This window comes from Telopea speciosissima, chromosome 6 (assembly GCF_018873765.1).
Source record: "Telopea speciosissima isolate NSW1024214 ecotype Mountain lineage chromosome 6, Tspe_v1, whole genome shotgun sequence".
Taxonomy (NCBI): domain Eukaryota; kingdom Viridiplantae; phylum Streptophyta; class Magnoliopsida; order Proteales; family Proteaceae; genus Telopea; species Telopea speciosissima.
In genome coordinates this window covers 52,369,561-52,386,056 of record NC_057921.1, presented here as the reverse complement: position 1 = coordinate 52,386,056, position 16,496 = coordinate 52,369,561, and the positions used below count along the sequence as shown (strand labels likewise).

General features: G+C 38.2%; 1 protein-coding gene across 1 annotated transcript; it reads right to left on the bottom strand.

The window, feature by feature from the left end:
- Nucleotides 1-7,996: 7,996 nt before the first annotated feature.
- On the bottom strand, nucleotides 7,997-12,256 carry LOC122664787 (rhamnogalacturonan I rhamnosyltransferase 1-like). Its single transcript, XM_043860765.1, has 8 exons — nucleotides 11,797-12,256; nucleotides 10,983-11,050; nucleotides 10,785-10,873; nucleotides 10,468-10,633; nucleotides 10,067-10,356; nucleotides 9,777-9,981; nucleotides 9,525-9,682; nucleotides 7,997-8,656 (listed from the first exon to the last, which is right to left on the bottom strand). Exons 1-8 carry the CDS (start codon nucleotides 12,125-12,127, stop codon nucleotides 8,413-8,415), a joined length of 1,551 nt encoding a protein of 516 aa, XP_043716700.1. The 5' UTR covers nucleotides 12,128-12,256; the 3' UTR covers nucleotides 7,997-8,412.
- Nucleotides 12,257-16,496: the final 4,240 nt, after the last annotated feature.

Sequence of the window (16,496 nt, the reverse complement as noted above, 5' to 3'; positions counted from 1 at the left end):
TCCTGCAGAAATTCCAGCCAAAGAATCTCTCCACTCTGCAGGACCAACCAAAGAATCTCTTCACCTGCAAATCTGAAGGCAGGGACCATATGGGAAAGTATATGAATGTGCTCCAGGAATCGGGAAATAGGATTTACTCCCATTGTCTGGGCGTCTTTGGAAAATGTTCCTGATCTGTGTCAATCGGTTACCCAAAATCACTAATCACTTCTTTTATAATTTCAGAAAAAGAAATCCAATTAAATATAAGACTGTAAATGACGAGAAAGTTTTGTCCTCCCAGACCTTCGTTGCATCGCACTACTAGTCCTTACCTTTCCCCATTTCTTCATTCTTCTTCATCATCTTTCGGCTTTCTTCAAAAAAGAAAAGGGGTTTAAACTTTGAACAGAGGGAAAAAAAAAGGTTTTCTTGTTTTTGATTTTTCGGTTTAAGAGAAAACGAGGGAGAGAGGAGGAGAAACAGTAACAGAGAGGGAAAAGGGGGGGTTTTCTTGATTCGATTTCTACTGGTTTAGGATATTTTCTCAAATGTTTTGGTTTTCAAGAGCAAAGATTCTTTGAGGCAGCATGACGAAGAAAAAGAACGAAATAGTATACAGGAAGGGATTCTTTGAATAAAAGGTAAAAAACCACCCACCTCCTTTTGTCTTGCTTTATCCATAGTGTATTACAATTTATTGTATAGCCGTAGGGTATTTCAGTGACAAGGTTTTTGGCTTTGGATTTCATCTTCGGAGCTTGATTTAGGAGATTGGAAGTTCAAGGAAGAGACCTGATTTTTTCACAGGCGGATCTAGATTCTGGGTTGTGAATTGCAAATTGCAATACCCCACACCTGTCGTTTGCAACTCTCTCCCCGACTTCACAACTACAACAAACCACCCACCTCTTCTCTCTCTCCCCTATTATCTCCCACTCTCCTTCCAACCCGTTCGCGGTGGTGATGGTGTTAATTGTGGGTGGGTGGGTGGTGGTGGTGAAAGGTAAAAGAAAGTAATGATTTGATGAAGATGAGGGCATTTTGGTATTTTCAAATTTTAATAAATAGGTCAGGGCAATTAAGTCTTTTCAAATTTAAAAAAAGATAGAAGAAAGGGTAGTTTGGTCATTTTTTAGCATTTAACACTTAGTGAGACCTTAAGTGGCATTAGGGGAATAAAGTAGGGGTGGTACATGGAATATTGAGCCGCTTAGGGGGATACGAGGAATATTGGGAGCATTATAGGGGGGTACGTGTACTTTACCCATATTATTAAGGGAAAAAGAACTCCTATGAGTCTATCTCTCTCCTCCCCATATGAAAAGACACCTATATTCCTTTGTTTTGCGGAGAGAGAATCATACATGGAAGTGTTGGCGTAGGCCATATTCTAGGACAGAGTTCCTTTAGCCAAAAAAGAATGAAGGAGTGAGAGGAAATTGGAATCTGAGTTTAAATATTTAAAAGGGTAAATTACATGAAACCCCCTGAAAGCTGAGCCATACTCAACTCACCCCCTCCTACATGACATCCTCTGCAATAGTTCTCTTTCTTCGAACCCTAAACCCTCTTTCTGATTCTGAGTAACAGGGGAAGGGGGGTGTGGAATTAGGGATGCCCAATGGGCAAAATGGTAAGCTTACACCCTGAAAGGGGGTATATTAATCATTTGAGGGTAAACTTAATCAACACCGTAACACCTAACTAACAGAGTGAGAACTCCGGGGGTGCACTTGTATAATTTAGAAACACATGGGGTCGCTCTGTATTTAGTACATACCTCAGAGGGTGGCAATGTGATTTTCCCTAATTTATATATCATTATATCTCTTAACAATTACAATTATAATTTGCTATTGCATGCAATTTAGGGTCAATCAGGACTAGACCGGGCTAGGGTAAACCTTGGCAGGGTTGAGCCTGGGTCAACGGGTTTTTTAGGACCTAGTAAGGCCAGGCTGGGCTTTGGCTGACTTTAAGACCCCAAAGGTTGGACTGGGGCTTTAACATGCCCGGCCCATTGACACCTCTACGGCTCTACCTACGTGTGAAAAAGCTCCATTTTTCATATTTATTTAAAAACTCTTATTAGTCAGTTTATTTTAAGTTCATTTCAAGGATTTGGAGTATCACCGTCAGGGTCATAAGGAACCTTCAGAGCTATAAAAAACAAGTCTCGCAGTATCTCAAAACACCTTGATCATCATCACCTATCCCGCTATCGAGAGTTACAAAATGAAGTGTCTACAACCAAGAATTATCATATGCAATCCAATATTTACTTATATATACGAAGTAAGAGGAAAATACTAATTTTCTTTCATCTGTGATGAACAAAGCTAAGATCCAAGTTGAGTTAGAGCCCAAGTCCATTTATGAGCGATGCCAAACTTTGAAGGCCCATTAAGCTTAATATAAAACCCACCCTAGACATTAGTAGACATAGTGGAATCAGTGATCTAAGCCATGCGGAGGGTTGTTGTAGCTAACCCAAACCAATATGCAGAAAGGGGAAAAAATCCGTTACATATTTTATGGGCTTTATTAATCGTACGGCCCAACATGGATTGATGGTGTGAGTCGCAATGTAAAATTAGGACCAAAACTGTATGGTGTCGAAAAATATTACATTATTATGGCTGTGTTTGGTATGCATTCTAGGTCGATTTTGCATTTTCGGACGATAAAAACAACTAATTTTATCATTTGAAAATGGAAAATCGTCCTAAAATGCATTCTAAGAATGCATGACAAACGCAACCTAAATGTTGGAGAAAGTTTTCCTTCATCACACAGTGAAGGTTCACCACTAACCACACCATCCTAGGGTTCACAAACCCGTATAGGGTCTTAATTTAGTATGTTTCCTAAATTGTTCTCTCAATACCCTTCTGTGCGCATCTAAAGTCCGCAGTGAATGGATTCTCATTCACTGTCGCCGAAGGAAAACTAAGTCCTAAAATATTTGATATTATGTATGCATGAAACGATGAAAGTGCACTTATTACACATCAGGAGGATGAAAAATTCCATTCTTCTACTTATCCAACAATGGTCAATTGCCTTAAGGTAATTAAGCCTTTCACATGACTCAAAATATGGCATGATATGATGGAAAGGATTTTTAAGTAATTAAAAGGCGGAGGAGGGTTTTCTACAAGGCCAGAGTAAGAAGGAATCTACACACTACACCAATGAAGGGATAGAAAATGATATCATTCACATGGAGTCTACATGGGACTATCACATGGTTAAAATAAGAGAGAAAGAATGTTAATGTAGGACCCACTGCTTATTATGTGAAGATGACAAAAAGAAATTTGTTTTAGGGCAGTGTAGAAATCTTTTCCCCTTAAAAGGCTTAATGAAAACATTTTTACCTTAGGTCAACAGTTGAGATATAGAGGGAAGGAAGGAAAGAATAAATCTTAGATTCTAGACTAGTACATACTATCATCAATGTCTTAAAATAAAAGTTGGTATTCTATTTCTATGCACATTATAAGAGTTGGTTTATTATATGCATGTCTAAGGGGAGCTAAGTAACATGCATGTGAATGAATGGCAATATTTCTATTTCCCAATTTATCATTAAAAAATATTCCAAATCATGAAATCTGTTGGTTAAAGATCATATAGCTAGCACTATTTTTATTTTATTTTTTCCTATTCTTTTCTAAAGATTCAAATCAAGTAATTAATAATTTTTTAATATTTTTTGGGGTGGTAAATCTAGTGACTACTTAGAGAAGTGATTTAAAAAATTGGATTTTCTTTCTAATCACACAGCTTCTTAGTTCTCTCCTCCATGTCTCATTGTGCTGTGGGCACCAGTCCACAGTTGTCAGTAATAGAATCTCCCTGTTTAAAGGGTTATGTTTAAACTTTAATATGATTCTTAATATTAATTATTAAGGACGTGTTTGGTAATGAATCCCACTTCTGACTTGTTCTTAAATTCTATCCCATTTTCTTTACTCCTCATGATTCTTTTTCCTTATAAAAGAGGAAATTAAGACAGATATGAGAAGGATTACTTACCTAATAAGAATTAAAGCGATTGTGATCTTATCGTCTCATGATCTATCTGTCACTATATATATATACTAAGTATGACATGATTAATATGGTAAATATTAGCAGTTAATTACAAAATTATATATGGGTATTCACCAAATCAAACAAACATGATTGTCAGTCACTCACCTTAGATCGATTGCTCAGACCTATCAATTCACCACCTAATAATACAAAATCATTGAAGGAATATATGAATTTGATCTTTGAAAATAATTATTTAGAACCCAACCTCATTTTTCTATAGTTTAATTGAGAAAGACAGAGAATAATAATGCTCTAATGCATTGTTAAAATTAGTTTAGTCAATCAACAGGATGAATCATTGAACATGAAATCATACACTAGAGATCCAATAAGAAAACCTTATATTTAGACCCATATCATTTGAAGAAGCCGATCCTCTCTCCTCTGATCTTTTATGCTGCTCTTATCAATTTGCTCTTTTCTCTATAGCGATTAGGGTTAGCAACTAATGGGCATTACTATCAATCTATAGATTGAGAGCAAATATTTTTTTTATTTTTTTTTTGGGGGAGGGGGGGTGTAATGACTGAAAACATGGATTAACCTGCTACAAAGAACAACTGATGTCTCTTCCATAATAAGGTCCAATTGTTAATAGACACATTAGTTAATAACTGAAAAACCCTTTTACCAAAAAAAAAAACTAAAAAACTACAAAAACCCAAATTACCAATTAAAGAGGGATTTAAATCCTTTCCAATGCCCCAATAGTGCAGTTCGGGGTGGAGAGGTCAACACTTAGCAAGCGTAACATCCAACAGTCCAAGCTGCATCGCCCCAGTTTTTTTCTTTCTTCTCAAGCTGCACCGTTGGATGTCGTACCTGCCAGGTGTCGACATCTCCACCCTGAACTGCACCGCACTACATTTTTAGGGAATTTGAGAGGATTTTTTTTTTTTTTCCATTAAAGAGATAATTTCCTATATTGGGCTCTATCCAATCAAACTCATCAATGAACACCTTGGGTTCTCTGTAGCGCGACATTGTGTGGAGCGCACCATCCAACGATCTTACATGCTCGGGCATGCAGTCCAACACATAGGTGGAGTGTTGGACTATGTGCCCATATGCTACAGGCCGTCGGATGTGCGCTACAGAAAAACCCCACGCTAATAACTGAATGTTAAACTCATACATGATGAAAACATTACATACAACCCCACACGTTTCTTTTCCTCATAATTTTTCTTTTCCAAAACAAATATATCAAATGACCGATCAATCACCAATGAAATTAATCATATAATGTGATGGTGATTTTCATGGTCATATGTCATATTACCAACATGAACATCATCTGTCACTCAACATCAACTAAAACACCAATAAGGAAAATGATTTAGGGCTTGAAAATAGTTATGTACTTAAAAGCCAAGCCGTGTGACATTAATTAGTTCTATAATTACTAGATAGATCAAAAGCTCTTCCTTTATGGGTTTCTGCTTATCTATCTTTAATAATAATTGAAAATTTGGATTGATCAGCCTCTCATCTTCTCTTCTTGAAACTTGAGCGAGCACTGACATTGTGTGGCGAGGAAGCTATAGTGGTAATGGTTCTTAATAAAACTTTTGTTTTCTTTCCTTTTCCTCAAATTCCCCTTATATATTTTTGTGGGTTGAGGTAGTCAAAAGTGGTTATCCAAACACCCAAAGACCCTGAGAATAATTTGACTAGTAACACTCCCACCGAGGCCAGAAAGCCCAGATGATAACTTCTTGGATCAGTAAGAGAAGCTTGTCTTGGATAGATCATTAATTAATGCTCCTCTCTTGGATCCCTCACACTCAGATTATCTATTGAGTGCCACCTCAGAACTTGCAAACTTAGTTTTTTAGATTCATATTTCAGATTGAATTATTCTAATTTATATTATTACTATTTTTTCTAGTGAGTTTTCTTACCCCCAAAAAAAAAAAAATTACTAGTGAGTTTGAGAAAATGATTTATGGAAGAACATCTATTGATGATGATGTGAATGAGCACTTGCTTACAGTTGGTGAAAATAAGTTTATTAAGAGGAATAGAAGAACCTCATGGATACCAAACATTGATTTTGGATCCATAGATCGAAAATGGGCCATCTTTATCGGCGAGGAAAAAGAATATCAAATAGTATTTAATCAATGATATTTAAATTATAAATTTCACCAAAACACTTCTGTCTCTATAATGCCTTTGGATTTCCTCTCTTTTTTGAATGTTACAAGCCCAAATCAAAGTTAATTGTCTAAAGTTTTATTTCACAACATGCAAGTTATCTTTTTGGGGTGAAAATACATGAATAAGTATTGATGAACAATTTTAGAGCGTAATTTTAATCCGTGGTGAAGAGAGAATCTCTTCATCCAAAAGATAATGCAAGTTAGGCACACAAGAGAGAAGCAATCTCTAGTGGTCGTAAAGGGGAGACAATTGGGGGGAAGCTCTCACCATTATGACCCATGAGATGACACTTCAGCTTACAAATGATTCTCCAAATTTTCAAGGTGGGCAATCATCTTTATCAAACACTCAATTTTTTAAAACCATTCATATTTATAAGGACCGAGTTTTCTTACACCCATGGTCAATAGAGAATCAATCTCTATTGACCAAGGGGTTCAGATGGGCGAAAGTGGGTATTGCATAAAGGGTGGGGGTATTATCAACTTCGTCAATAGGGGTAGAGTATAATGACCTTAGGATGGTCTTCACCCCTTCACTGCGTGGTGATTTGTAACTAACCGTGGTTACAACAAGATCTCTATTTGGTCATGTAGCTTTTGCACCAATATGGGAATCAATGAGAATGCACACAAATGTATCAATATGGATGAGATTTTTTATTTCAAAAGGAGTTGGTTGGCCAATAATTGTATGCACTCCTGTATTTGGATTTATGCGACCAAGTAACATTCTTTTTCCCTAGATATGTGGAGAAAAATTACCACAACGTTAAAAATGTTGTAAATTCCTATGGCTCCGTTTGGTTGCATGGAAAATTAAAGGGAAAGAAAGTGAGATTTTTAAACTTAAATAGGAAATGTTTGTAATCATTACTCCATGTGTCTATTACTTACTCCAAATCATTCCATATTTGGTTATTAAATTTCACTTTAACTTGCATCTAATCTCCTTTGGTTTAAAAAATAAAATAAAAGTTACATGTAAAATGTATCATTATTTTATAAAATCACATGGTGTAATTATTACAAAATTTCTTTTTAAGATATGAAAATTTTCACTTTCACTTCCCTTTCCTTTTATTCCCCTTGCAACCAAACATAGCCTATATCAAATCATGCACAATTCCCTTGGCTGTTGCAAAACTGCACCCCAGCATCATAGCGATCCTAAGGACCTAATCCCTCCACACTTCCCAGGAACAGATACACGTTGACTACATAAAATCAATAAGGAAAATAAAAAGAAAAAACTTAACGCTTATGTGTTGGGTGGTGGATTGCGTGTATGACCGTAAGACACTTGTTTATTAGTGACCTGGGGCTGGGAGTGGAGGATATGTGAATGGGCACCCTGCCTATTTGGATTTTGAAGCAGGTACTAATGGCTGTAGAATGCAGATGGAGAATTTTAAGGACTTATAGAGTGGATCAGTTTCACAAAAGAATTCTAGCTTTACAGAAAATTAACAAATTTGATTCAAGTATGATTCTTTTACTCCCATTGAGGGTTAAAAAAGGAGACTAAGAATGGGATAAACCTCCCTATATTGGAATAACTCCTTCCCACCCCATTTCAAACTATAACATTTCACTGAACCACAATTCCTCATTGAAAAACTGTTATTCCCTCAATTACCAAGTATCACAATTACCAAGTATCAAAACAAGTACAACTCTCATAATCCCTCACATTCCATTCCAATGCAAAAATTCAGCCATTATCAAACTGAGAACATTCAGACTGAGATAAGAGCAAGAAACTGTGATGGCTTTCAAGTCCAAAAAGAATACAACTCGTAAAGGAAGAAGGGCTGAGCTTCCATGGTTTCTTCAGTCCCACTAAAAATTTCAGCCATTTGTTGTAAATTGCAGCTGATCTGCTATTACCCTGCAATGGAAGGGTGATGTTGTCTATACAAGAATTGTATTATTTATTAATATGAAATATATAAATATGACGCAGCTGCTTATGAAGAGAACTTCACCGAAGAACTTAATGCGCTTCCCCCCCTACATCATCTTTTGTGATTTCCATAAATGATAAACCATCTCCACTTTTATACCTCCCCCACAAGGAACTGAGTCATTAAGCTTGAAAGTATCGCCAGATTGGCGGAGATGACGATTAAATGTGGCAATCTCCTGTCCAAGGTAAGGATCAGGTGCTACTCAATGATTCAACACTTTGCAAACACTCTTCTGGATTTGCATAGAAATAATCCTCTTCTTTGGGTCTATCAGGAATCCCAACTCTTCTAGTTGGGCTACCCATGCGATTTACATGAACTTCTTTTACTAAAGAAGAGAATTTCTCCCACCTCAGTAATCCATCCTTGTATTGGTCTACCAAATCAACTAAAAGCTTCCTGTCCAATAGAATTGTCTTCTTGAACCCCAAGAATCTGAAAAGCACAGAAAATAACAAATGTCATCCAGACATGAGGATTTATTTCTAATGTACCAAGCTGAACCAAAAACTTCTTACATCATCAAAGATTCGCACTTCAAGAACAAAAGGAAAGGCACAATGGCCAACTGCCGGAGTAATTATAGCACTCTCCTAAATTAGGTGCAACTTAGGACAGGGCAAGGGGACCAAAGTAAAAAACTATGGGAAAAGGCTCCAACGAAAAAACAAAACAGCAGCCACATCATGGCTTCTTCTTCTTCCTAGTGCTTGGACCTGCATCAGGGGGAGTGGGGATCACATCACAACTAAAGGTCTCTCTCCATAGGGGCTCAGGGCGAGGCTGCAGCAATCCAATCCAAGAATACATTTGTGCTTGGGGAATGCATAAATGTGCTTAACAACATCGATAAACACCATTTGGTTTTGGTAAGAATACAATACTGGATGTGAAGAGAGAATCTATAATATTGTATGTCATTTATAATTCAAGGCTAATCCAATATAAGATTATAATGTTGGTTGGATTCAATTGATTTATTTCATACCTCCACTCAACCTCTCCCCTCTGAACCAAATGTGATTACTAGTAAAACACATCAAAGTTCATGAAGCAGGGAATGCTAATCATTAATATGGTATTACAATCAACTGAAAAAAGTAATGCTTTGGCCTATCCCCCCCCTAAATACATAAAGAATTCCCAGGCTGAGAAGGTTCCATTCCATAAGGAAGAAGTTTTTCTACTAATGTATGGGAAGAGATAGTGAAAATTTTGGGAAAAAAAAAGTATAGTAGCATGTTCAAAATAGTGGGAATAATAGTACCCAGAGGGTTCAATTAAAAGTTAAGCACCACAGTACCTGCGATGGCCTTCAACAACTTTTGCCATATTTCCATCGTAAGTAGGAACAAAGATATCACTCTGAAGTGAAACTAGGTAGTCCAATGCAGCCATCTGAGAGGAGTGGTTCTGGAAAAACCTAAGATCCGAAGATTCCAACAATGTCTCTTTCCTGACCTGTCATGCAAAACCTAACAAGCTGTAACAACTTTGACTCAAGGAGACATTCAAACATTAAAGTGAAGGGTTTGCTTAGCTTCCGTCTACTAACCAAATTTGGATATGCTGCTCTGAGACTCGCCATCCTCCTTTCTCCACCATATATTTCTCCAGCAGCAATATAAATCTGAATATTGCGATCAATACCCAATGCTCTCAGTATAAGAGCAGTTTCCTCGGGGGTCAAAGGGCACAAACCATCTTTCCTTTTCAGGTCAGAGTTTATCACTTTTTCTTTCCACCAGGGGTAAGCATATCTGACAAGGGCCAAAAATTTTAGAAGGATACTAGATAGATCTTTAACCTGACAATTGGTTTGCAAAGCTAGAGAAAAAGGCTTACCTCATTCTTGTCAACTCCTCTACCTCCTCATTGTTGCAACCCTGAGTACAGCCAGAGAATGCTAACATATCCATTTCATATCTGAGATGGAGGACTAAGAAAGGGCCCTTTTGTCTCAGAAGCTTTATAACTCTTCTACCCAACTCCTCTATCTGAGGAGTGAATCGCAAAGCACTGAAATTTACTAGGCAACGCAACTTCTGAATCTCTATGGGTAGGCCATTATTAGCAAGTCGAGAATCAGTTTTGTTTAAATGCACAACCTTGTACTTTTGTATCAGAGGAAGAATCTGTTAACAAACAACTAAGAGCATTAGTTTCACTCTTCCAACAGAAAACAAAACAATAAAACATCTAGTCGAAGTGTTTAGAATAAGATAAAGACGGCAGAGCAGACAAACCTGATACAGATAGTACGAAATATTAGACCAACTAATGGGTGGCATTGAGTGTACCATTCCTAGCTCCACTCTTCTCTTAAGCCTAGGCGGAAGCTCTTTCAATATTCGAACCTCACCTCTTAAGGATGTAATGAAATGATCCACATCAAATATGTCCTGGAATTCACTGCAAAATCAAACAATGGATGTTGTTAATATGTTGGAACTCCATAAAAAGTCATAAATTCAATCACTAAGAGTGAAAACGCCATCCGTACTTTGAAAGATGTTGAAGTTTTGAAGAATTTTAAAGAAGCAAACAAAGATAGACTACTGACCTGGGATCATTCCAGAAGGAGGTTTTATCCAACTCGGGCACAATAAGTGTAACATTCAAATATCTTGCAATTGCAACCATGTCACATATCTGCATAGAAAATTCAAACTAATTAGCATATATAAATATGAAAGCAACAAAATGGTAGTCTCACCATACAGTGCTAAAGCATAAAAACTGAAACAAAGATTGTACTCACCGCTGACCGCATCTGATTAAGTCCTCCATTGCATGAAACCATCAGATAACCATTGTTCTTATAAACCCCTGCCGCAATAACCAACTACCATGTTAACAGACGAAATTGTGAATCCCAATCGAGGGGGGAAGAAAATAGGGAATAAAAATACATGATGACCAAACAAAGGAACCATACTGACCATGCCAAGTTCTACCAGTCAAATACAAGAACGAAATTTCTTTCAGATGAAAAATAAGTAAAAGAATAAATGCTTTCACATACAGACCGAACAATACAGATGGAAATAACCATAGGCCAGTTTAATAATAATAATATAAATCCATAATTCGCAAAAGATAAAAAGGTAGACGTCATATTCACGCTTCTATAAGAGGAGAGAGAGAGTGAGTAGATCGGATTCCTGTGAACAAGGGCAGTGCATAGAAGACAGATTGCACCAACCTCCCCCACTGTATTTCTAAGAAGGGGAAGAAAAAAATGATTTTGCAGATGTTCACATGAGTAAGTTGCCATATTAGAACAATTAAAATTTGAGAACGATAGAACTCAAAGGAACCAGAACCCTGATGACTAAAGCAAAAACCTTCTCATCAGAGTTTAGAAATGAAAATTTTCAGCGAAAATTTGTGATATCCTTTACCAAAGTATCTAAAGGATGCATATGCTAGTTTTAATTTAAGAATACCGAGGATCTGTTTTACCTAAATCATCTAAATAGTTATCCTCGTGGACATCAAAGCTACATTAAGAAGAAGAAGATTAAGCGGTCAAGCAGTTATAGAATCGATAAGGTTGGGAACTGGGAACTCACTTTTGGGCGGCAATGGGATTTTTGCAGGAGCTGAAGACATTTGTACAGACAATGGAGAATCCGAAGGCGTAAAGCAAGATGGCCAACCCTTCAAAACCCTCGGCCCCCACATCTCCCCCAACGCCGTCAATTGAACAACGCAAGTCCAGAGCAACAAAGTAGTAGTCGCCCGAATCATCCATAGCTTCATGCAAGAGCGAGGGATCACGGAACTCTTCATTTTCTCTATTTTACTCTCTCCTGGATACTTGAAGCCCATCGGCCACCGTCTCTCCTTCCCCTTCTCCACCTCGTAATCCGATTTGTTCTCAGATTTCTCCAATCTGCACATTGTGAAATCGATCTTCACAATTCTTCAACCCCATACAGACGCTTGAACTCAACTGCTCCTAAGCCATCAAAAACCTCTCAATTGCGATATGACATTCGAATGCCCGGATTCAGCACCAATGTCGCAATCGGCCAACGCAGTCGATTTCAAGCAAGAGAAGAAGAAACTACAGATTCAATTCCGTTGGCCACTCCTTCGCCGATTTATGATCAAACTGATTAAATGTCTTAAATCGAGACGAAAATAACGACTAGGTACGTGAATAATTGACCAATCTACTGATAATAGATGCCTCTCTTGTCACAAAACAAGACGACGATTCTTCAAACTCGTAGAAATAATAATCATAAGCGGAAACGCCTCGAAAATGCAGAAACCTCCTCGATTTCAATCAATGCATTATTGAGAAAATGGTCCAAAACCCTCAAGCACACGTTAATTAAGCTTAAAAACTCTCTTAAAGTCGCTATCCTCTGCAGCTCCACTCTTTTCCCCTCTCCGAATCTTAACTCATAAAAATGCTCAAAATCACAGAACCAAAACAAAGCAAAATCCCAGACTATACGAATCAACCTACCAAAAGAATCCTACACCGAAGAAGGAAAGGAAAAGATGGAAGAAAAAAATAACAAAAAAACCAAACTACCCTAAAATCCAACTTCTTCCCATAAAAACAATAACTAAAACCAGAAAAAAAAGAATACTTCAACACTTTCTCACTGAAAGACCCCTAAAATCCAACGCATTCTTCATACATTCCCTCCCACGAAACCAATCCTTGCTTCGATCTTGAACACGAAACCGAACCTAACCCCTAATTACAAATTACAACCCTCTGTCGACGAAGAAACTCAGAAAGCACCAGACAAAGAGGTCGTCCCTATGATCTCCCTGTCACGCCAAATTACACACAAACAGACACCACCATTACCAGCTTCGATTTGATGGATTTGCAGTAAGTTTCCGACCAGATCCGGTGTAAATCCACCGGAGAGTCGGTTTCGGATCCTCTCAGAAAGAGAGAGAGAGAGAGAGGCGGAAAGCAACGACTCCTATATGTTCAGCGTCGGTGCATTCCTGTATATAGTATAAACGCGCAGGACAAGCGAGACAGAGAAAACCGTACAGTGTACACCACTCGATCATCTCTCCCTAACTATGGTTAGTCCTCTTCCCCTTCGCGAACCCATGGTTTGATAATGCCAGTCGAGCAACCGGGCCCCACACAACCTCACACACGTTTCGAAATATCCACCTTTGACATAACACTACGTGGCATGCGATGAATGGAATGGACCGAATCTCTGACTGAGCCTAAACCTATCAGGTTCGCCACTTCGCCGTTAGATACGGCAGTTAATGATCGAAATTCCGGGATCTTTTACAAACGCCGACAATATAACGCGATATTTTGGAAACGAAAATCTCGACTATCTTTTCACGATATGGTGGATCTCCAATGAAAATTAATTGGGAGGGAGAAGATCTCGCGACACTTGTCACACCGGATTCTCTGTGTTCTCTTTGGTCCAAAAGCTCCGTTAGTCTGTCGGCTGCGACGTAAGGTTGTGTTTAACGGCGCCACTTGTCAGAAAGATCGGGTTGTTGGAAGGAGAAAGAGAGATTAGTAGGGAAGAGAGAAGTAGGGAGAGTGAACAGAAAGAGAGCGCGTTGGGAGTGACAGAAAGTTGACGGCTTTCCGTGTCCGACAGAGAGGTCCACACACCCGGAGTCTACGATGGGTGTAAAAGGTCATTATGCCCAGAGTGAAAGATTGACTGAAATGACAAAAAGGGAAAGATTTGCTTATTTATAGTATTTTAGGGTAATTTAGTCATTTTAATTTGCGCAGGTCTAGACTCTAAAGAATTAGTGGATCAGGATTATCTTAAGAGAGCTCAGCGCCCAGGGTGCTGCCACGGCATCCAGCGGTTGAGCTGTGCCACACATTTCTTGGTGCATGGATGTGTGTGGCACATCCAACCGCTAGCAGCACCCTGGGCGTGCTAGGCTCCCTGGAGACCAGCTAAATTCAGAATTAGCTAGCGGTTCAGCGGCATACTTGATTCGGTGCAAGTCTTCACATCCCTAAAAGATCTCTGGTGTGTTTTTATCGAGAACTAGTTTTTTGTTCGGGAGTGTAGCTACTCTCATGTGTCTATCTCTCTCCTCCTCAAAACAATGGGGGCATAGGTGTTTTTTCATATGGGGAGGAGAGAGATAGAATCATTAGATCGAGTATTGTCATAGGCCACACTTCCGGATGTACAAAGATCGTTTTTCCTTTTTTTATTCGAAAGTAGTTTTATGTCTGCCAGCATTCCCATGTGTTTGTCTCTCTCCTCCTCAAAACAAGGGGGCAAATGTGTCTTTTCATATGGGAAGGAGAGAGAGAGATTCATGGGAGTGCTGGTGTAGGCCACACACCTAGACAAAGTTCTTTTTCCTTTTTTTTTTTTTGAAATTTTATGAAACTCCCGTCTATTTTGTTGGGTTCTCTTTCTTCTATTCATGTCGAAATCAAATGAGTAGTGCTCTATGCAACCCACCATTCTCAAGCCTTCCCCCTAGATCATAAGGTTTGGCATTGTAGATGAAAAAAATCCTAGGTTCAATGGCTGCTCTGTTGCCAACCATTTGAAGTCCAGATGATATCTTTGATAGTATTTGTAGTGAAGACAGAACTTAAACTGTTAATTCTTGTTCTGTTGAGTGTGGTTGAGCCGATTAGAACCTAATAAGCATACATTTCCTGTTCTGTCGTGTGTAATTCGATGGCTCTATTAACATCAGTTTCCAAGCAATGGAGAATTCTCAAGCATCGATTTTTTTTTTTAAGAATCAAATTCCACTATTAAGTGTGAATTACAAAAAAGAAACGAGAACTTACTACATAGAGCACTATTTATTTTATTTCATAAAAATAATAAATTAATTAAAGGGTAAAGTACATGTACCCCCCTATAATGCACCCAATATTCCTCGTACCCCCCTAAGCGTTTGATAAGTCCACGTACCACCCCTGCTTTACCCCCCCTAATGCTAGATAAGTCCAAACTGTTAAGTACCACCGTTAAATGCTAAAAACTTGACCATTTTACCCTTTGTTCCATTTTTATAAATTTGAAAAGACTTAATTACCCTCACTTATTTGTTCATAAAATGAATAGACCTTTTTGCCCTAACCTAATTTGAAAAGACCATTTTACCCTTTCTCTCCTATCTTGAACGACCTCCCTTAACCCTAATCTCCCTTGCACTTTCACGATCGAAGTCCCTAACCAGCGGCACCCCTTTCACGATCGAAGTCCCTGAACCAGCGGCACCCCTAGTACAATCCGGGAGATCTTGAGTAGAAGGAAAATAAGGGTTTTATTTTTATTTAGAGACCAAATTACATTCAGATTATAAATATATATATCAGATATCAACAACCTGTATCATGCTTCTTCTAGCTAAGATCGATACTCTCACCGGAACGGAGTAAAGCAAAGTGAGCAAACAGCTAGGGAAGTGGTAGCCTCGTGAAACCGTAAGATGTTTGAGAATCGAGGCTATGGAAACTTGATCATTGGGGGTGGGTGTCAATTACTCGGTTTGGTCAGGTTATGATAAGGTTCTAAATCAGTTTTGGAGTGAAATTGGGTAAAGTCCAAATCAAACTGTTAACGAACTCTTATCGTGCTGTTATCGGTTAAGTTTTTATTTTACCCATATATATTAAAAAAAAAAATACTGAAACTAATAGTTTGAATCGATTTTTTTTGGGTTTTCTTCTGGTTTTGATGGTTTTGATAGGTCTAGCTCGTTTTAGGATTTATCAGTTACATAAAACCTCAATTCGAAAACCAAAATGATTAGGGTTCAATTCAATTCAGGCTGCAGAATCAATTGTTTTAATTCGATAGAGTAGCTAGGATCAATCACTTGTTTTAGGTTCAATTTTTATTTTTTCTCTTTGATTTTACTCTTTTTTTTAAAAAAATTCTTTTTGATTTTCTTTCTCTTGGAAGATTCTGTCATCTCTTTCCCCTAAATTATATCCCTTTAATATAAGAAGGAAATCAGAAGAAGGAGCAGAGAACAATGGAGCAGATAAGAACCAGAAGAAGGAACAGAGACGAAGTAGAAGAAGAAACAGAGAAGGGAATGTGAGTCGAAGCAGAAGAAGAGACAGAGGAGCAGAGAAGAAAGAGCATAGAAGAAGTAGAAGAAGGAGAAGCTGAGAAGAAGTTACCTGCAGGCCTAGATCGTTGCCGGAGAAGGAAGGAAGTGGACGGAGCAGGGAGCAGGGAGCTAGACGCCTCGCTGGAGCAGTAGGTTCTCCTCCCAAGCTTTTCGTTTCTCTCTCCACTGGGTATGCAACGGT

What these genes read in the sequence shown, in the direction of transcription:
- LOC122664787 (XM_043860765.1), bottom strand. Translation starts at nt 12,127, where the DNA reads ATGTGCAGATTGGAGAAATCTGAGAACAAATCGGATTACGAGGTGGAG. An exon ending in TCCTTCTGGAATGATCCCAG is followed by an intron (nt 10,634 to 10,784) that starts GTCAGTAGTCTA and finishes TTGATTTTGCAG; the next exon opens with TGAATTCCAGGACATATTTG. An exon ending in GAGCAGCATATCCAAATTTG is followed by an intron (nt 9,683 to 9,776) that starts GTTAGTAGACGG and finishes TTTGCATGACAG; the next exon opens with GTCAGGAAAGAGACATTGTT.